At 38.4% G+C, this 23,341-nt stretch overlaps 1 protein-coding gene across 1 annotated transcript in view; it reads right to left on the minus strand.

The window, feature by feature from the left end:
- LOC101638516 (CD2 associated protein) overlaps nt 1-23,341 on the minus strand; it is a 97,350-nt gene that overhangs the window by 72,247 nt on the left and 1,762 nt on the right. Inside the window, exon 3 of the mRNA XM_045294758.1 lies at nt 4,409-4,562. Within this exon, the coding sequence (XP_045150693.1) occupies nt 4,409-4,562 (154 nt within the window). The remainder of the gene's footprint in view (nt 1-4,408; nt 4,563-23,341) is intronic.

Raw genomic sequence — 23,341 nt, forward strand, 5'->3', positions numbered from 1 at the left:
AGGCAAGAAGGCAATGGGATGACATCTAAAACTCTGAAAGAAAAAACTACCAACTCAAAATTTTATAACTTATAAAATTACCTCTCAAATACAATGGCAAAATTAAAATTAGGGCATTTCCAGAAAACCAGATTAAAAGAATTTATAAAAACCAAACCAACCTTACAAGAAAAATAAAGAAGTCCTTGAGGCAGAAAAACAACAGACAACAACTTAAAATTAAGAAACATATCCACATCACTTGGAAACCACCCAGATAAAGAATTTTCAATACAAAAACAAAGCTACAGTGCTAAAAATGGGTTAGGAGAGATACCAATTTGTAAATGACAACTAAAGGAAAAAAAAAAAAGAGAGAGAGAGAGACTTATTGGTGTAGATAAAGAATGTCCTACGAGAGAGGAAGCCATGATATCAAGATAGTACAAGGCTGTTTAGAAACTTAGGAGGATAAATTAAAGAGGAACCACAAAGAAAATTTATAAACTTCTAACTGAAATAATAAAGCAGAAATTACTAAGGATTCCATAAACACAGAATCAGGATCAATGAAGGAAATTTAAAAATGTAAACAAAATTAGGTCAGTACAAAAAAATAATTGGAATAATTAAATCATCAGTACTATGAGGGGAAAACACACCTAAATAACAGCAGTAAATGTCTGTAAATAGATAATTATACTGAATGTAAGTAGATTAAATCCAGTGGTCAAGAGACAAGTGTGAGTTAAGCCAAGGGGGTAGAAAACATGACTCCTCAATATACTGCCTACAAAAGCCACACCTTACAAAGATGAAAATAAACCACATATGAAAAGGTGGGGAAAAAAAACACCAAGCAAACAGCAACCGAAATATGTGGGGGTAGCAACATTAACTTCTGATAAAATATACTTTAAAGCAAACATCAACCTAAGTAACAAGGACGGGTATTATGCTGACTGAAGGGTCAATCCAAAAGGAGAACACAGCTGTAATAAATACCTATGCACCCAGTGAAGGACTCTCAAAATACTTAAATATTAAGAACAGGTTGGAGAGGAAAGTCTGAACACACCTATAACAACAACAACAAAGTAAAGAAATTGAACAAATCATAATAAAAACAATAAATTCCCCCCAAAAAATTAGTCCTGGTCCAGACTACACTGATAGCAAAGTTCAAGGAAAAACAAAATAGGAAACAACAAATGCTGGGGAGGGTTGTAGGGACCAGACCTCATGCGCTGCTGATACGGTACCTACAGGAAACGGTATGATGCTTCCTCAAAAAGTTAGAAATAGAAATACCATCTCTGGTACCATCTGTTCGACTCTGACTCACATTGACCTTATCTACATAGGGTTTCTAAGGTTTTGTAAATGTTTACAAGAGTAGACAGCCTCATCTCTGTCTTTCTACCATCAAACAGTTAGTAGATTTGAGGCCTGACCTTAAGATCAGTAGTCCGATGTTTACCTGGTAGCACCACCAGGACTCCACAAAATACCATTATGACCTAACACTCCTGGTCAGGATGAATCACTGATGCAAATCCCAGAAAGAAGAGCCCGGACACAAACGCATCCCCATGTTCATGGCAGGACTATTCACAACAGCAAAAAGGTGGGAACAGCCCGAATGCCTCTCAAGGGAAGACTGGATAAACTATGTCACACACACGATGGAACACTATGCAATAAATAAAGAATAGCAATAAATCTGAGAAAGATAAAGTAGATGAAGCTGAGTAAAATCCCTTACAAAAGAGCAAATATCTTATTAAACTATTTTTAAAATCACAAAGTTTTGCATGCAAAAACAAATATTTGATGCTTCCCTAGATAGGATGGGTAGGGAAGGTAAATCCATAAGGAGTAAGCCAGTACTACCATATTTTTACACAAATAATAAAAACTTTTGGGGGGGTTTTGGTTAGCTGCCCTTCCACCAGAAGATATTTTTGCAAATGTGCTATGTTAATTTTTTTACAACAATCTAATTAATGGGCATAGTAACCTGTAAGAAAACATCTCCCATGGAGAGAGGTATGTTATCTGCATAAAAAAAAACAGCAACAAGGAAAAGGAGAGGCAGAACACTGTTAAGGGGAAGGGCAGCACAACATAATGGCAAGACCCTAGAACGCACACAGGAGTAAGACAGCCAAAGTAAATACAATTCTGCACATAATGCTGCAGCAACAGTAATAACAAACAATGTCCACAAGTAGACCGGCAAACTGAAAAGACGTAAATGTGAGCATACCCACAAGTATACGTAAGTGAAGCAGAGGATACTTTACGTGTATTTGTGCATACTACAGCTATATACTTGGATATTTTAAAACACACAGGGGGCAGAATTCTAAAAACTTCTTAGCCATAACCAAACAATGTGAGGGACTGCATCACTGGGGACTTAGGACCACAGTCCCAGGGGACAAGTAGGTAAAGTGGAATACTATAGTCTACAAAAAAAAAATAGGTCTTACATCCTACATTGGTATGTAGTGATTAGAGTCTTAAAAACATATGTGCTAAGATGTATCTAGTAGAGAAACCCAAAAGGCAAACTAATGCCATTGAGTCAATTCCAACTCAGAGAACTGCCTGGTGGGTTTCTGAGACTTTACCTCTTGATGGGACTGGAAAGCCTTGTCTTCGACTGAGGTGATTTCAGATTGCTGACTTTGCAGTTAGCAGTCTAACACATAAGCACTACACCAGCTAGAGTGAAGAAAATCAAAGATGCACAGAAGTAACTATCCCACAGACCATAATCTCCACTACTGAGATCACAAGAACTAGCCAGTCCACTGAAGGTAGTCACCCTTCCAGTCCACTGAAGGTAGTCACCCTTTTTGATGAGCATCACAATAGAACAAAATCCAAAACTCATTTAAAAATATGAGTAACACTGAAACCCACCCAAAGGTACCAACTTTCAACCAACCAAGAAGCAGGCCTATGAACAACACCACCAGGACAATAGAAAAGTGGGTGAAGGGAGACGTCGGACAGTGTAAGACATGACAAAATAATAATAATTTATAAAGGATCAAGTGTCGATGGGGTAGGGAGTGTGGGGGAGGGGTGGGAAATGAGGAGCCAATACCAAGGGCTCAAGTAGAAAGCAAATGTTTTGAGAATGATGATGGCAACAAATGTACAAATGTACTTGACACGATGGATGGATGGATGGATGGATGGATGGATGGATGGATGGATGGATGGATGGATGGATGGATTGTGATAAGAGTTGTACGAGCCCCCAATAAAATGGTTTAAAAAAACAACAATACTGCCACCAGAGAGGAATATACTCTTCAATACAATGAACCAAGGTCCAAAAGGGAGGATCTCACTGAGCAAAGCTCAAAGGAAGAAGGGCAAACGGATCCCAGGGAGGAAGTGGAAACAGTGCTGTTACATTTTACATTTAGGAGATAGCAACTGACTTCATGAAATAAATTGTGTATAAATTGTTTAATGGAAAGCTAGTTTACTCTGCAAACTTTCATTGAAACTAAAACAAGCCAAATGAAGTCAGACACAAGAACACACTTTAGAATGGATTCCATTTTCTAGTCTGTTGTAATACAAAGAAGAGCAGTTGTTGCCTTGGGCTATGATAGCCTGGGGTGGCTAGCAGGTTTCACATAAAGAATACAAAGTAATTTTTGAAAGCGATGAAAATATCTACATTTTTATTGTGGGGGTTTTTATGCCAGTGTAGAAATTTGTTAAAACTCATCAACATGTATAGAGAATATGTATATTTTGTATATATGTTACACCTCAGAGCCTCTAATAAAATTATTAACAACAAAAGTTATACCTCAATGAAGTTGATTAAATATATTTAATTAAAATAAGTGTTTAAAAAATGTTAAGACCAAAAAAAAAAAAAATGTTAAGACCGTCCCCTATCAAAGGCAGGAAACTTTTGAGATCCTAAAAAAAATGAGGTGATTTCAAGTTCTTATAGCCTTATGTTAACTCTATATGTTAATTTGTCTAAACGCAAAAGGAAAAGGGCTACCAGAACTCTTGTAACTGTTAAAGAATTAAGAGACTTGCTAGCTTCCCAGTAAATTATGGTACTATAAAAACAATGGAGACAAAATGCTAACCATCCAACAGAATCTATAAGAATGACTAACCACAATAACAAAGACTCAGGTTTTCATTTATAATTCCTATATATTATTGATAGCTAATCATGCTTATCGGTATGTTATCAACTAACTACATTATAAAAATGAAGACTGGGTCAACATCTAAGAATGTAAGAAATTAAAAAGTTACTATGGTCTGCTCTGGAAGGTTGAGCTGGTTTTCATAAATTTTCTTAGTACTGTTCATAAATCGTTATGATAATCTTCCTTTTGGATGACAATGGTTAAGAAAGGTATTGTTTACATACTCTTCTTAATGCTTTTCGTTTGTGGGTGTGGCTGAATGCCTCCAGCTGGAAGTCCATAGGTGCTTATCCGCTGCACAAGACTTGCTACATTCCCATGCCTTTCCCGTTTGATGGGCAAACTGTCATCCTTGGATTCTGTCTCTCTCTTAATTTCCTACAAAAAGGAACATCAATAAATGCGTTTACAAAGTCATATTTTGTTTACATTCTCAAACATGAAATACCAAAAACTAGGTACAGTTATTATTACATAAATCCTAATATGAAAAGTTTTCAGCCTTTTTCTCTGCCAAAGCCCAACTGATGAATGAAACAAGCTTTCTCGGACACGCTCCATCAAGACTGACCGGTCCCTGGAAAAGGGCTTCTTGACTGATGGAGTCAGGGAAAAGAGGGAGCCTTTGATGAGAAGTGGCTACAGCAATGGATGCAGATACAACAACGATTGTGAGGGTGGTGGCGCATGGCCTGGTAAGAGTTTCACTGCTACACACAGGGTTGCTTTGAGTCTGAGTCTGAGCTGTCTCAATAACACCTAACTAAGCGATCTGTAGAGAGAGGCAGAAATAAATACCACCCCTAGGCCAACACACAAAGTCCCCTACAATACAGGGACAAACAACAGTGAGCAAATAGTGAGCAAGTTTTTTTCTATAAAGGGATAGGCAGTAAATAATTTTGGATTTGTGAGTTAAATACAGTTTTTGTTTTGCAACTACTGCTACCACTGAAGTGTAAATGCAGTCATATTAAATGAATGAGTCTAGCTACCTTTCCACAAAACTTTTGAGTGAACACTAAAATTTATATTTCATGCTTCTAATAAATCACAAAATATTCTTTTTTATTTACCTTTTTTTTTTAACACTCAACTTTTCATAGATTTCTTAGCTAGGATGAAATGAGTCATCATAAAAGATCAAATATTACCATATATACTCGAGGATAAGCCGGCCCAAGTAGCAGCTGAGGCATCTAATTTTACAACAAAAACTGAATTAAAAATGTGGTGAAAACTCGGCTTATACGCAAGTATATAGGGTATATAAAATCAGTGATGGGAGAAGGGGGGGGAATGCTAATAAAAACAAACATACCAAAGGGAAGAGACTTTGGGGAGTAAGGAAGGGAAAATGAAGCAGAGGGTTAGACTGCTGACAGGTACTAAATTGGATGACGGGAAATATAGCAGTCCATTAGAGGGAGAAGAGAAATCAAAGCGCATGTGAAGGGTAAGCTAATGGGTGTTTGATTAATAGTTTAAACTATTGAATACAAAGTTGATGATCTGAAATGTAAGCCTCCATCTAATTTGTAATACCAAATTGTAAAAAAATGTTTTTGTTTTTAATTTAGTTAGCATTCTTATTCATGGACCTTACAAACACTATGTGCTATGTGAGGATACCTGTTTGATGTTATCTGAAACTCAGCTAGGGAAGACAAAAGCAGGTGGACTTTCAAAAGAACTCATCCTGGTAGTACACAAGACTTGGTTACTAGGCACAAACCAATCAGAAATGGCATATAAACAATTAGGGAAATTAAAGTGTCAATGAGTGTAAAGTCAGCAAACGGTCTCATCCCTATGGTAATAACAAGTACAAGACATGTTATCAGATGGAATCTTATGCTATATGGCCTTTGTAAAAAACTAATGGTTTGTATTTAAGGGATAAGAAATAAAATTGGAAATCTTCACATAATACCAAACCCTATCCCAAGTGAATTCACAACTGAGAATCCTTTTTTTTTTTTTTTTAGGACACAGAACTAACTGCCCCTGTGAATTTCTAAGACTTTAGTCTTCAGGTGAGTAAAGTCTTATCTTTCTCACACACAACTGCCCGTGGTCCATGTACAGGTTTAAAGAAATAATTGACTTTTAGGTTTCCAAACTAAAAAAAAAAGTTTTATCCCCAAATAAAAGTGAAGGTATATAACGAATGACTGAAGAAGTAACTGCCTCAAAGTATTAGATTTTGCTATTATCATAATTAAATTAAATTGGATATTCACCGAAAACTGTTCAGTCCTAAGTGAAATGGCCAAAGATGATCTCCTTCATATAAAATCAAAACATACTTTCTAACGGCCAGCATATCAAAATCAGCAAAGACACGTGAGTTTGATAGCAAGAAAACTACTCAAAAAAAAAAAAAAACAAAGAAAGAAATTAAAGTTGGCCAATGGTTACCATGGGTGGAAAAGGAAGAGTTTTTGCTTCAGGGACACTGAGTTTGTGTTAATGGTGGTAATTTGGGAAAAGGTATCAATAATGGTTGCACAAGCTGAAGAGTAAAATCAATGTCACTGAATTATACAGGAAGGAGTTGCTAAATTGAGAAAATGTTTTATTGTGTATATTTATGCCATTAATTTTTTTAAATTATAATAATTACACTAATAACAATGAGTACGAGAAGAAAATGTTCTAAAAATTGATTGTGGTAATTATTGAATATTAACTTTCTTGATAAAACTGAAACTGAATTACATGCTCTGTGAATGAAGTGTCAATAAAACTGTTTAAAACAAGCCAGCAAAGAAAACAACAGTGGCAGAGATTAGCAAGGCTAGTTTTAAAGTTTCTCAATTTAATTCTTTTCTCCAATCTGCTGTTCACTATTTAATTGCTGTTTCTCCAATTTGGACAAGGGGCTTCCATAGTTAAACTTCCGTGCCCCCATTTGGAAAAGGTGGAGGGGTGGTCATACGTAATCATTGTCAGTGGCATTCTACTCATTCTTATTTTTCTATCTCAAAAATGTTGATGAGAGGCAAATAAAGTGTAGTGAAGGAAACATTCAACTATATTCTTTCTGATACCACAATGATAAATAGATTGAAATTGCTCTAATAATAATAATTGCTCTAATAACAATTATAATGGTCACACATTCATACAATTTTGTTGATTTTAAAATGTTATTTTTGCTTTCCAACCTACGATGATGAGTTCAAAATAAAACTGCAGAGAGTGACTATGTAGTATCTATGATGCTCTGATTCAAAAGGCATCAGACCTGCAAAGGAGCACATTCTCACTCTTAAATCCCCCATCTAAACCACTTGAGGCCACAGATGGCAGAGACATGCAGGCAATGAGTGCTGGCCCATGAGGTAAGCCCAGAGCACATCCCAGATACCAACCAGCTCTGGCACTCAAGCTTTCCTGACGCTTGGTTTAAACTATTTAACAGAAGTAACAAATGTGAGGAGGCCCTGAGTGACACAAACTGTTACACACTCAGCTTTTAAACTAAACGCTGGCAATTTGAATCTACCTAGCTGTTGCTGTCAGGTACCATTGAGTTCATTCCAACTCATAGCGCCCCTATGCACAAGACAGTCTTGTGCCTTCTTCCCAATTGTTTCTAGGCTGTGAGCTCACTGTTGTAAGCACAGTGTCGATTCATCTCGAGGACCTTCCTCACCCCTCTACATTAGCCAGCAGGATGTCCTTCTACAGCATGGTTCTAAACCTTCCTAATGCCGCGACCCTTTAATATACAATTCCTCAAGTTGTGGTGGCCCCCAACCATAAAGTTATTTTCATTGCTACTTCTTAACTGTAATTTTGCTGTTATGAATTGTAAATATCTGATATGCAGGATGTATTTTCATTGCTACAAATTGAACATAATTAAACATAATTAAAGCATAGTGATTCATCACAAAACCATATGTAATTACATATTGTGAAATATTAATGTTTTTCCGATGGTCTTTGACAACCCCTGTGGAAGGGCTATTAGATGCCCAAAGGGGTCGCAACCCACAGGATGAGAACCGCTGTTCTACAAGGACTGGTCTCCCTGACAACATGTCCAAAGCATTGCCATCCTTACCGTCCTAGAGGTACTGGCAGTGCTTCAAACTCTACTTTCAAAATACCCACTGAAAACCCTAAAGAACACAGCTCTGCTCTGACGCACATGGAGTCACCATGTTTCAGAAATGACTCAAAAACAACTATTTTGGTTTGGTTTACCCGTATTGTGATATCTTAGCAGACAAAATCCACTCACGTTTTCTTTAAAAATTTTAACATTTTCAGGTAAGTTCCCGAGTAACAATTTACATAATATCTTGAACCTTATAGAGTGAAGATAAATGCAATATGAGGGAGGGGCAAATATTACAATTTAGTTTTTCTTTTTCTACTGAAGAGAGTCTTGAAAGTCATTGAGAAAAATTCAAGAGCTGAAGAGCCTGCGGAAGGGTTTTAAGATAGTAATATACTTTTCACAATAGAAATTTCTACATTGCTTGAATTTTGTTTTAAATATATATTGATTTATTTTTAAAATAATAAAGACTGGGTATATCACAAGTAACGGTGCTAGAAGTCAAATTGTTCTAAGCATTTGGAAGATTTTTGATTTTTAGGATTGGTTAAACTTATCTTTTTAATCCTGAATCGTTACCTATCTTCTCTAGTATTACCAATATTGAACTATCTCTCTAAATCATTGAAGAGTCTATATGGATTCAGAATATTATACAAAATAACCCAACTCTGTGCAAAATACTTAATAACCTCTAGTCGATAACAGAATGTGTGCTATGATGTTATCATAACGTTAGGCGCTCTGCCGGCATAGTGGGTTACAGGTGGGGCTGCTAACCTCAGTCAGCAGTTTAAATAGACCAGTTGCTCTGCCGGAGACAGAGGAAGCCTCCTACTCCCAGTACGGCCGACAGTCTCAGGGACCCGGGGAGAACTTCTGCCGTCCGACTGGGTGGCTTTGAGTCAGAATTCATAGACAGTGAGTTTATACTAATGTTAAGATTCCTAATGTTTTCACATTAGCCCCAAAAGTAATGTTATTTTCATTTAGTATAATCGACAGCTACACGTTGTTTTCTTCTTTCACCTATCTCTAGTTAACGAAAATATATAAAATCCTAACTGTTTTTTCTCCAATTTTCTTTTTAAAAAATATAGTTTTCTAAACTTTTGTCACTCATAAGACTTGGAGAAATCACTGGGTTCATATCCAAGAGAATTGAAGTAAAGGATTAAAAGTCATACACAGCAAACTGGCATTTCTTTAAAGAAGCCTCCCATTTCACTTACTGGGAGCAGTGAAATGGTCGATGCATCAAAATTAAATCAACAGTCTTCTTCAAAAAGCAGTGTGGAGACACTAACAATGCCTGCATCACTGACTCTTCCAAAGTAGCCATGCCCATCCTCCTTCCCCCCATACTGCTACTTATTTTTTCTTTCCAAAAGGTTTTTAAACATTAATATAAAGATCTGATGTCTTTACTTAAGTATCTAGCTTAAAAAATGACAAACATTTTTAATGCAATGCATGTTTTTCAAACTAATTTGGTAAAGTAGGTTCAGTAATATTTTAATTTTAAAGACAAAAAAGCAGTTGTTAGAATTTTAAGTCAATGTTAAGGGGGGGGGAAATCTGAACTCTTTTTCAGTGGTCAACTTCCTGAAATGCTAATGTGTGACTCATCTTTGCTTCCTTGTTCCTTACTGTATTAAAAAGTCTGAAACATGAGTTCATGGGCATCTTAGAAAAAGATCTCATTTTAAATGATCAAATATAGGTAAGAGCAATTCACTCACCTCTTCAGACATCTTCAGGGAACTTATCCACTTATTTGTTAAAGCACCAAGCAACAACACCTCACAATAATACCAGGTCACGGAATAATCTCCAGCACCTTCGAGTTCAGCACAAAGCTCACAAGAAAGCAAGTTGGTCGCGCAGCTCACAGATCAACACCCCATATCCACAAATGCTCTCCCCTTTCAATAATCCTTAGGTAAAACAAATACAAATGCTCTGAAACCACATTCACTGACGCTTATTTCTCTGAATTCCTCATGACCCACTTTGTGTCAATACTTGTGAAATAAACTACCGAGTGCGCCATCTACACGGTCGCTCCTCTCCTTCTTCCTGCCTCCCCAGTCTTGCTCCGGTGATCAGACTGTGCACTCTAATCATCCGAAACTCATCAGGGAAGTCAGAGTCCACTGGCATTTATAAGTAACCAGAACCAGTCAACTACTCTGTCAGATACTTTTATGTGCGATTATCTCAATATTTAGAAGCAAGTCATAATTTAAAAGAGACAAAAGGAAATCAAAATATTACACTGACTGAATGCAAATCTGATTATTAATGGTTGACTATAAATTACATTTTCCCCTTAAACACTGGCTTTATAACAATGTAAGAAAAAGAATGCTCATATACTACTTTTCCCCCTGTACCACTTCTAAAGGGAGATACTCTTCTGTAAGTTTGAGTTCTTTGACTGGGCTGGCCTTGCTTCCATGCAAGACAAGTAACTGCTATTAAAATATTCCATAGTAGACATATTGTTCCTTATTTCCCCCACTAAACGCAGCTTAAAAACCCAGGTAGAATATATAAAACAAACACCACAAGATTTTGAAAGGTGGAAAGATGAGGACAGGCCACCTAGGGACTCAGAATTAGTAAATCCTCCTGGTTTGCCTTTTTTCAGACTGAGTCCAGGAAAATCCCAATGGTCAGGGACTTAAAAAAAAAGCTCCAAGGTAAATTTGTTCTTTCTAGAGTCCAATACAGGAAAATGAGTGGCCGAACGCAACAAAAAGCTTCCAGACAACAGCCATTGCACGGCAGCCAAATACGGGAGGGGGGGGGTTAGGAAAGGAACACACAACATACACGGCAAAACGTAGCCCATCCCCATTGATGAAAACAACAAGGGCCAAGTCGGAACCTAGACTTCACTGCCAAGCCGGAAGGAGGCATCCCAAGCACCTCCCATTTCTACTGGCACGATGTCAGAGAAAAACAAATAAAGAGCCCGGACTTTCATCTCTAACATGTGTCACATGGAGGGGGGTAATAAGGCATTCTGCCCCTCCCTTGCAAGTAGCAAGAAAGACCTGGTTGGGAACCTAGATTTTGAGACTATTTTTATTATTAAACACAGTTTCCTTTCTTCAGTAAAATAAAATTCTGATGTAGACCCAGGGTCTTTTAAAAAACATTTTTAACAATAATAAACTTATTAAAATTTGGATACAGCTTTATAGAAAGAACTGCCTGCTTTCTCTCCCTAGTCAATAAAAGCAACTCTCCAATATTTATTTTAGTTTCCTAATCTTGAAAGGAGTCTTGGTAGTTTAGTGTGTTAAGCACTGGGTTGCTAACTCAAAGGTTGGCAGTTCAACCCCACATCTCTGCAAGGGGAAACTATGAAGGTGTCTGTCCCAATAAAGATGTAGTCTCATAAACCAAAGGAGCGAATAGTTATACTCTTCCCTACAGGGTCACCATGTGTCAGAGTTAATTCAATGGCAAGTGTAGGGGGAATGCCAGCCCCCACAACTAATCACATGTTTAATAAGCCCAATTGTATATACTTTATATATATATGGCTATATATGTAAAGTTATAGAGAGCATGAGAGATAGAACTAATGGAGTCAGACACATTTCATGGTAGCATGCTCACCTCAGCCCTGCTTGGTGGTCCACGTGGAGATGGGAGAGCTGAGAGCAGGAGAGGGGGGCAGGGGAAGGAGGACAAGGGGAAAGGGAACAGGGGAGCGAGGACCAGAGGAGAGGAAGGGAAGAGCCAAGAGAGGCCAAGGAGAATCTTTATTGCTAACCAAGGTTTATATCTCTTTGGGGGGCGTACAAGTCCACTAATTACAGGTAAAGACATACGTCACAGGAAGGGGTTGCATTATAGGTTATATAGCAATGAGAGGCAGACAATCTAGGGATATACACGCAATAGGAAGGGAAGGGATTGGAAGTACACATGTGACAAGAAGAGCAGGTCCTAGATTCAGGGTGGCAGCCTAACTTTGGATGCCACTGAGCACGTTTGACCTGTTCTCTGGATCTCCATAGAAACCATTATCAGTAGGGTGTAAAACTCATCTACTGTGACCAGACTGATGGCCTCAAGCCTTTAGGAAGAAGTAGCCCATTGTCCTTAACAGCAAGGAATAAGCCCTACCTGAGGTGGGAGCAGACAGTAGTCTGGCAACTGACTGCCTTCAGAGAGGATGTCTCCAAGCATCAGACCTCCCACCATATGCTGGCAAATAGCCAATAATGCTTGGCATGTCTTTGAGGAAGACAAAGCTGGGGAAAAGTCTCTTTATAATCCCGCAGGCAAGGATAGAAAAATCTTGGAAGGAGTAAAGTTTTCATTCCAAAGATTCAATAATAGAAAAAGATCACTTCCACCAAATCCTCTAAAATAAATGAAGTTAGTTCGGCCCTAAGAAACTAAGCTTACACAAATCCTCACACATTAAATGTTTATTGTTGTGTTTTTTAGTTATATGGCCTTCTTATCCAGGGAGCCTCATTTCAAAGACTTCTTCTGTTCTGCTGCTACTGCCACCATGAAATTTTTTTGTTTATTGAAACACTAATCAAAGTAATTACTTACAAGATATTTTCTCATTTAATTATCTTTATTTTCACTTTCCTTGAAAGCTACTAAACGACTTTTCTGGCAATCAGAGAAGTTTCCTTATTTACCTATTTTATTATTAGCATTTGCTTTAATAATTCCTGGAATAAAAACATTTGTAGACCAAATAAACTAAATATGAGGGGGTACACTAAAAAAACACAAACAATTGCACTGGGTGGAGTGAGGCTTTCATAGCAGTACGCTTTTTTCCCAATGCGCGAGGAGTGAGCAACTCACTCTGAGTTACTGAACCCACGGGCACAGCCTAGGAAGGTTCGCTCTGGTCAGAGTGAATATATTCATGAAAGCAGTTTTTAATCAAACTCCTTTTTTTATGATGGCCAATTTAAGAGAACAGCTGTGAAATTTTGTTTCCTGCTCTGGAAAAGTGCTGCAGAAACCACTGTGATGTTGAACACAGCTTATAAAGACAGCGCTAAGGGGAAAACTCAAGTGTATGAGTGGTTTTCTCATTCCAAAAAAGGTAACATGTCGAATGATGACAAACCTTGCTCTGGATTTCCTTCAATTTCCCAAACAGATAACAATGCCCACTCGTTGTACATTTGGAGTTCGTTCCACCAGGTCAGATTTAATCAAGCTTTCTCTTGAGAGGTTGTGAAAAGATTGCATAACAGCACGTGACAAAAAAGGCCTGATTTGTGGCAGGAGGGGGACTGGTTTTGCCACTACAACAATGTACCTGCTCATGCAGCCATCTCAGTGCACCAGTTTGGGGCCAAAAACAGCATGCCTCTCTTGCCCACGCACCTTACTCACCTGACCTCGCTCCATGAAACTTCTTTTTGATTTCATGAAAGAAGATGGAAAGGAAAGGGCAGAGATTTGATGATATAGAAGAGTTGAAGAAAAACAAAAGAGGGAGGTACTGTCGGCCATCTAAACAGATGAGTTTGAAAAATGTTTCCCAGAATGGAATCGTAGATTTGACAAATGTATTAAGCGTAATGGAGAGTATCTCAAAGGTGATAAGGTTGGTTTGTAAAAAAATTTCAATACATAGCTTTGAAAAAATTCTGTTTTGGTTTTGGTTTTTTTATTGGGGGGATACCCACTCATATATATGATATTCTTCTCCCAAATCTTTTCTCAGATATCGATGAGCAATTACTGAGCAAAGAAATAACAAAATGAAATAATAAATTCACCATGTATCCATCTAAGACACAAACACAGAATACCAACTCCAAGAAGTGGAGATTCTATACTTGTACATAGAACAAAAGATCATGTTCTAGAACCGGGGTAGAAACATTTTCCTGTCAAGGGCCATTTGGATCTTTATAACATCATTGAAGGGTCATACAAAATCAACAGTGTAAAAATTAGCCTGCTTCTATGGTCAAACATTTAATTAACTCACCCCTAATGTGATGGCTGAAACGGCTTCTCTATGGTGAAGCACGTGACATTAGCTGGTACTAGTGATTTCACAGGCCTTATGCAGGCTGAGCGCCAGACATGTCCACCCTTGCTCTAGACCAAAAGTCAGCAAAGTTTTGAAGTGGAAGAGCTAATCCTGCGCCTCACAACAATTTTAAAATTATCCGATTTTCTAAATCGATTTTAAAATATTTGATTCAATTTAACCTACTTTTACAAATGAAATCACCATCATCTGAACAATATCTTTTAAAAGTTTTCATTTTACATCACAACCATGAGTCTGAGCAGAAACAGCTGCACGTGACACTTGAGCCTCAATCTGCAAAACCCTACACTAGAGCATAGGTTTCCAAACTTACTTGGCCTACCACCTCTTTTTAGAAATATAAAAAATTACTCATTACACCCCAGCAATTAAACACTTTTGTATCATAGCCCATAATCCAGGATAAGCATAGGTGTCTGCTTACGTAGACCCTTTGGATAGCTCCAGTGTTCCCCAAACTGTGAGAGACAATGGTCTCAAGTTAAGCATCTTGCTGAAGAAAGCACAGTAAGTATACGTGTGGTTATATGGGAGAAAAAGGGGGGACAGTCAAACAGAAATTCAAACCTCATGACTCTGAGGTTCATTATTCACAATACCAGGTTATGTCCTGATGGAACAATGGTTAAGCACTAGTCAATTGAAAAGACAGTGTTTGAAACCTACCAGCTGCCCCTTAGGAGAAAGGTGTATCTGCTTCTGTAAAGATGGAAAAATCTATTGAGTAGAGACAGTTCTACTCTTTCTAATGTGTTCCTTGCTATGAATGGAAATCAGCTAAAGGCAATGGATTTTAATGAGAATTAGCAGCCTCTACTCACACGTGCAGCTTGCCTTCCTCTAGCTTTAGAATCCCTTCACCTCAAAGCAGAATTCACTCCTTATCTTCTACAGACTCTTGTATGCTTTATCAGCCAGATCTCCTTAAGAGCTACTACACTGCCCACCGATGTCATCAAGTCAATTCCCACTAACAGCAACCCCAAAGGACAGAGTGAAACTGCCCCTCTGGGTTTCCAAGACTCGAAATCTTTACAGAGGTAGTCAGCCTCATCTTTCTCCCGTGAGGCAGAGGGCCTTGTGGCTAGGAACTCAGCATCCACTACACCATCAGAGTCCCAAGATCCTGTACTAGACTGCCACTTTTAATGTATCGATGCCATTTGCACACATACCATACCTGTTTTCCTTCAAACACTCCAATTGTCAAAGTGTTTATATCTTACTTCTTTCCTCTTGTTTATTTGTCTATGACCACTCTCCCCGCCCACCACTATCCCTCTCTCCTCCATTAAACTATAAGTTCAGAAAGAACAAGAAACTTTCCTGTATTGCTGGCCACTGCATCTCTAAAACAAAAGATGAGTTATCTGCATCTGTCAGCAAAAGGAGGAATACCTCGAGACGACAGACTGACGATGACTCAAATACAACTGCCATTCTAAGGATGACAGAAGACCAGGGAGCACATACTGTTCTGTTGCACATAGGGTTATCCGAATCAGAACCACCTCAACGGAACCCAACGGCAGCAAAAAGAGGTATCTGCTCATACGAAGACTTACAGTCTAGGGTTGCTTTGAGTCAGAATCGATTCAGAGGCAGTGGGCTTGGTTTTTTAGCAACCCTACTACCTATAAAAGGTGCTGGCACCTAGATGACTCGAGAAATATTCCCATTAAGTGTATGTGGTGGGGGGTAAATAGAGAAAGCTACCTGGGAAATTCAACACCAATAAAGGGTATTAAAGAGATTCATTGCATAATAAATTATGGAATGCATATAAATATATATTAAAAATTACATAAATAAAACTGTAAACCCTATTACAACTGCAAGAAATGCACTTGATGAAAGCTGTATAGTTCAGTGAGTTTACTGAAAGTAGATTTTATGTGATGCTAAATAAGTTGATTTTTTTTGCAACATAATTTTGTAAAGCTCTCATTGTAAATATATCTAAAAAGAACTTAAATACAGAATATACATGGATAAATAAAAAAGCACTGCTACTAAGGGTTCCAGTTCAGATATGTAGGTGTTTATTCCAAAAAAACAAAACAAAATGTGTTTAAGCATGTATGCAATCAGTGGATGGCTACAGACAAGTTCTCTTAGTAACACGCTTGTCTTAGTATTCTTATGGTACCTTTAAAAGTGGGGGTGGGGGTGATGGGAAATTTCGAGGTCAGAGCTAATCTCCTGGAATGCAGCTTCATATAAAACAAGTTTCTTTAAATGAATCAAACGTTTGAAGGAAGGTCAGAAGACTTCGATGATGACTTGAAGGCAGAGCAATCAACTCAGAAGGGGATGGTGGCACTCAAAAAAGTGAATTTTGGTAAATTTTTGGTAAATTGTGCTAAATTTTCTCAAAGAACACAAGATGATTAAGGTTATTTATTGGAAAGAAGTTCTAAGAAAATAGAAAACTATAGATGAGAAAAAAGCTAGAAAAACTGCACCAAGGATTTTTTTCCCATGGCAATGCACCTGCTCATTCTCTGCGGTACTGAGAATTTCACTGGGAAGCCTTGAACTCATCTACCATACAGAACTTATATCTTGCCTCTTCAGACTTTTTGTTCCCAAATTCAAAGAAAAGTTTAAGGAAATACAATTTGAGTCCCTTGAAGATACCAAAACTGCTGTTTGGATGTGGTAAATCAAAGAGCACAACCTCCCTGATATGATCGTTGAAGACAAATGGGTGCATAAGCAAATGTGGGAAAGAAAGCTGATGGTGCCTGGCTATCAAAAGGTATAGCGTCTAAAGCTTGAAGGTAAACAAGCGGCGATCTAGCTCAGAAGCAACAAAGCCCACATGGAAGAAGCACACCAGCCTGTGTGATCACAAGGTGTCGAAGGGATCAGGTAGCAGGCATCATCAGAACAAAAAATCTTTCCATAGTGAATAAAGGGAGGAGTGTGGAGTGGAGACCCAAAGCCCATCTGTAGGCCACTGGAGATCCCCTTGCAGAGGGGTCTCGGGGAGGAGACGAGCCAGTCAGGGTGCGATGTAGCAAAGATGAAAAACACAACTTTCCTCTAGTTTCTAAATGCTTCCTCCCTGCCCCCCACTATCATGATCCGAATTCTACCTTGCAAGTCTGGCTAGACCAGAGGATGTACACTGGTACAGATAGGACCTGCAAACACAGGGAATCCTGGGCAGATGATCCCTTCAGGACCAGTGGTGTGAGTGGCAATACTGGGAGCGTAGAGGGAGAGTGGGTTGGAAAGGGGGAACCAATTACAAGGATCTACATGTGACCTCCTCCCTGGGGTATGGACAGCAGAAAGTGGGTGAAGGGAGAAGTCGGACAGGGTAAGATAAAACAAAATAATAATTTATAAATTATTAAGTGTTCATGAGGGAGGGGGAGTGGACAGGGAGGGGTAAAAATGAGGAGCTGATGCCAAGGGCTTAGGTGGAGAGCAAATGTTTTGAGAATGACGAGGGCAATGAATGTACAAATGTGCTTTACACAATTGGTGTATGCATGGATTGTGATAAGAGTTGTATGAGCACCTAATAAAAGGATTTAAAAACAACAACAACAACAACAACAACAACAAACCAATATGAACTTAAAAAAAAATCAGAGAGCACAAACTTCTCTAGGGAAGGGTTAGAGAGGTTGTGTTAGTCTGGGTAAACTAGCAAAACAAATCCATAAAAACTCATATGTACAAGAGAGGGTTTTATATAAAAGGTAAATGTACATTAAGAAAACATCCCAACCCAGTGCTGTCCAAGCCCAGAAGTCCAATATTAGACCATATGTCCGACACCAATCTACAAAGTCCTTCTACATCTCACAAAACACACGCAATGATGCCGACTGCAGGAGGAAAGCCAAATCAGGGAACATGTAAGCATCTCAGCACTGGCAGGGGTCTCCACACGGCTGCTCCAGCACCCAGGGCTGCATCAGGGTAGGTCCATGAGGCTTCTCCTCAGGGGGTTCTTGCATGTAGTGAGCCTTGCCAGATAAAGCAGGGAATTGGCAAAGGCAGCCGCACCTTGGTCCGACCATCAGAGAGCAAGAGACACGAGAACTAGAAAGGTGAGGCTCACAGAGCCATTTATCTTGCCACCCTTCAATTAATCCCACATGGGTTTTTTCCGCCAGGTTGGCACAATAAATCTTAACTAAAAAGAGGTAAAGAAGAAAAAAAAACATTGCCTTTAAAAGTGTACAGACCAAGGGAATGCTAGGGAAGGAAGGGGATAAATGGGTGTTGGTATCAAAGAGTTCAAGAAGAAAATGTTTTGAAACTGATTGTAACAGTAATTGCAAAATTATGCGTGATCTATTTAAATTATGGAATGTTATAACATCTGTAAGAGCTCCCAATAAAATGATGAAAAAAAAGTGTACAGACCAAGATGGAAGATATGTTGAGAAGTAAAAGCTTTACAATTGATATTCTTGCTTAATGTAGGTTTCTATGATTTTATAGCGATGCTTTTTTCATAAAGATGTATCGTCATATAAGAGCTGACTTCCGACACCACAACACCTTTGTTGTTTAACTTGTTATTGTGAATTAGGTGAAAATTCAGAGTACAGTATAGATGCATGTACAAACTGAGTTTTTCAGCACATTTTTAATGTAGTTTTTGTGGCAAAATAAGGTGCCTCAGCTGATATTCGCATCGGCTTATACTGAAGTGTATACAGTAAATCAGTTTTCCATTCAATAAGTGACACAAATTCATACACACGTGGCATTCTGCAAAATGACACACTGAAATACCATTTGTGTCAAAACTTCAAAATCATACCCTAAAAAGACTGGTGGTTATGTAAAAATTACTGTTATGTGCAAAGAAATCCAAATCTCTATTACTTTGAAACCTAAATACTAAACATAAACTGATGAGATGGGTCTATAGAAAGTTAGTAATGATCTTTGAGAGCATGCACTAACATAGCTGCCCAAACAGGCAGTTCAAGATGTCTCAAGGATTCATCAGGAAAAGATTAAAAATGTTTGAGAAAAAAGAAAAATTGGCAGTACTAGCTTATGGATGCTGAGAAACTGAAGACAAACTTAAGGCCTGCACATCAGGACTTAAAGACTGCAACTCTCCTAAGTAACTGAGCAATATAGTACAGCGAGGTACTAAAGCTCGCTGTATTACGAAAGAAAAAAGTTAAGAGTCAAAAGAACTGTTTAGAACGTTTGCCTTTCTTCATGACATTATAATTCCACATACTTTATTACAACTCCCCTTCCTTAGAAAGTGACCTCCCAATCATCCAACCATCATTCCATTGTTTACAATCACTTAAAAGATGCCTAGCCTTATACAACAAACACTGTAGAAGAGACTGTATCAGGCATCCACATATCCACACAGAAATCTCGTTGACTATTTCCGAAAACTGTAAGCTGACACAGTTATGATGTGAATCTTTGCCACACACACACACACACAAAGCCAAACTCACTGTCATCAAATCAATGCTGACTCAAAGGAACCCTAAACCAAAACCAAACTCACTGACACCGAGTCAATGCTAACTCCAGTGAACCCCTGTGGGTTTCTGAGACTGTGCCCATTTGCGGGAGTAGAAAGGCCCAGTCTTTCTCCTTCAGAGATGCGGGTGGTTTCGAACTGCCAACCACATTGATCTTAGCCCAAGGCAAAACCACTATGCCACCAGGGCTCCTTAGGGACCCTACAGGGCAGGGTAAAATCGCACCTGTAGATTTTTGAGACGCCAATTCTTTACCAGAGTAGAAAGCCTCCTCTTTCTCCCACAGAGTAGCTAGTGGTTTCAAATCGCTGACCTTGTGGCTAGCAGCACAACACATAATCACTCCACCATCAGGACTCCCGATGTTTGTCACACAAAATACTATTTGTTTATGTATGCATGAAACTGGAAAGATACATATAAGTTCAAAACTGAGGTGGTGCTTCAGGAAAAGGGGGGCGCAAAGACCTCAACTTTTCCTTTATTGTTCCACCTCTTCATGACAACTCAGTATTTTGAAAGAAATATGAAAACATGGTGGCATTTTGTACATTAAAAATTCATAGATCCTTGTTTGATATTCTCTGAGATATGTACTCTTAAAATGAAGTAAGACTAGTAACTGCAAATGGACCCTGAAACGAACAAGGTTGTCACGAAACCAATCTAGAATTCAAAGCTTCAAACACTAGTACGGTGGAACCCACCACTGTCAGTGGAGTCCCACTCCGAGACCCTACAGGACAAAGAGGACTGCCCCAGGAGGTATTCATGGTTATCACATCTTTAGAAACACAGATCAACACATATTCTCCCATGGGGCGGCTGGTGGGTTTGAACTGCTAACCTTTCCATTAGAGACAATTACTTAATCACTGCACCATTAAGCCGACATCAAACCCATTGACATCAAATCCATTGTGACTCACAGTGCCGAGGACATTTATCCGGCCAGCCGGTGTTTTTGCCGCCGCTGCCTGTCCTGCTTAGCAGCCAACTCGTCCAGTGTGCATAGGAATTTGTTCATAGGTGTTTTTTTTAAACTATAGTCCGGCCCTCCAATGATCTGAGGGACAGTGAACTGGCCCGTTTTAAAAGTTTGAGGATCCCTGCACTACGGGACAGAATAGAATTGCTCCACATGTCAACTACCAAGTTACTATCTTAATAGTAACTTAATCAGCGTGCCACTGAAAATCACTCTAGAAGGCTTATTTTCAGGTGGACAGTGAATTATAACCCCTGAAGTGATATACCCAAATAGCCTTATTCATTTACAGATTATTCACTGCTGTTCTTTGTGGCTAATTCTTGTTTTAATAAGGGTTCACTTTGGAATAATTTTAGTTACAATGAGTCACAAGATAGTAGTGTTGCCATAAACTCCTGACCCAGTTGCTAACAGTTATATTTGACTTCTCACTGATGATGTTAGCTCTGATCATCTGGTTGTGTTAGCATTTGCTAGGTTGCTCCATAATTATGTTATTATCGTTTCTTTACCATCTATCCTTCAGATGCATGATACTGAGCACAGTTAAGGGGGGCTTCTGAGAGGAGGAATGCTTACATAAATTATTTTTAATTCCATAGAATGTTACCCTCTGCCCATTTATATATTCAGTCATTTGAAAATGAATAAATTTACCATATATACTCATGTATAAGCCGAGTTTTTCAGTGCATTTTTTATGGTAAAATTAGGTGCCTCAGCTGACATTTGGGTCGGCTTATATTTGAGTATATACGGGTATTACCGTTTTGGTAATGAACCAACACTGTGTTATTTATTTTGTTGCTCCAATGTTTCCATCTTTGGATTCAGGAGTTGTATAAGTCTGATTCCTGCTTCACTTTGATATTTACATTGTGCTGTTATTATGCTATCTCAGTGGAAAAAGCTAAGAAATAGATGAGAACTTTAAAAAAGCTTGTGGAAAAATTCTTTCTTTTTTGGGAAAAATTCTACTTTCTAGTCACTCTTATCCCATGAGCTTTTGGAAGCCCCCTGGAATGTCTGTATACTAATCCACACAAATGTTATTTTGATTTTATGTATACATATATAAAATCAAAATATGATCTGATAAAATACATTATTTGATTTTATATGTATATATACACACACACACATATATATATATTTCAACCATCAGTATGTATTTTTTTTTCTATTTTCTGTGGTCTCTTTATTGGTCTCATCTTTGTTTATTTGTTCCTGTTTATTTATTTATTTATTTATTTATTTATTTTCTTTTTTAACATTTTATTAGGGGCTCATACAACTGTTATCCCAATCCATACACACATCAATTGTGTAAAGCGCATTTGTACATCGTTTCTCAAAACATTTTCTCTCCATTTAAACCCCCGACATTAGGTCCTCATTTTTCCCCTCCCTCCCCGCTGCCCCCTCCCGCATGAGCCCTTGATAGTTTATAAATGGGTATTTTGTCATATCTTGCCTGTCCGACGTCTCCCTTCATCCACTTTTTGGTTGTCTGTCCCCCAGGGAGGAGGTCACACACAGTTCCATGTAATCGGTTCCCTCTTTCCTACCCATTCTCCCTTTACCCTCCCTGTTTCGCCACTCACACCACTGGTCCTATAGGGCTCATCCGTCCTGGATTCCCTGTATTTTCAGTTCCTATCTGTACCAGTGTACCTCCTCTGGTCTAGCCAGTCTTGCAAGATAGAATTCGAGTCATGGTAGTGGGAGCGGGGAGGAAACCCTTAGGAACTAGAGGAAGGTTGTATTTCTCATCATTATTACATCGCACCCTGACTGGCTCATCTCCTCCCCGAGACCCCTCTGCAGTATGTATTTTTAACTAAGCTGAAATTCATGCTAATGTCTCCAACTCTAATCCAGGACCATGTGGCTGATTTTTAATCCCAGTACAGTAACAAAGTAAAGAAAGGAGGATGGTGAAGGTCATTTCTGACCTCTATCTATGGCAACTGGCCTAGGGCTCAGGTAGAAATGGATTCTACTCCTCTCCTGTATAGCCTCGGTATGTCAGATATGGCCTCCACACTATTTTCATACCTGGCAAAGATGACTAGAATTACCCCACCCCTCCACCCCCAAAAGGATGTTTGTTGTTCATTGAAGAATATTCATTACTCTGGTATCAGCTCTAACAGTTAACTGCTATAAAACAATGATATGATACATTCTTAAACCAGCAAGAAAAGTATAAGATACAAGAGGAAGAACAGTAAGAGACAATTGTTTCAGTCTTTGGTTCAAATTCTGTCTTAGACATCCAACATCAGAAAAGCATTTAATCTCTCAGTCTAAATATCAACAGTTCACATGGTACTAATATGTGCCCTATTTATTTTGTAAGAACATTAATGAGCTCAAATAAAAATGTATGCAACAAAGAAACTTTCTAAACTACAAAGTGCCACCTAAATGTATATTATTATTAAAAATAGATACACAAACACATACAGTATTATCTACGAGGACATTAGGAAATGATATCCATTACAGAAATTGACAGAACTTTTCTTT

The sequence above is a fragment of the Echinops telfairi genome, unplaced genomic scaffold, assembly GCF_000313985.2.
Source record: "Echinops telfairi isolate 266 unplaced genomic scaffold, ASM31398v2 ScPeMD7_3533;HRSCAF=4204_1, whole genome shotgun sequence".
NCBI lineage: Eukaryota > Metazoa > Chordata > Mammalia > Afrosoricida > Tenrecidae > Echinops > Echinops telfairi.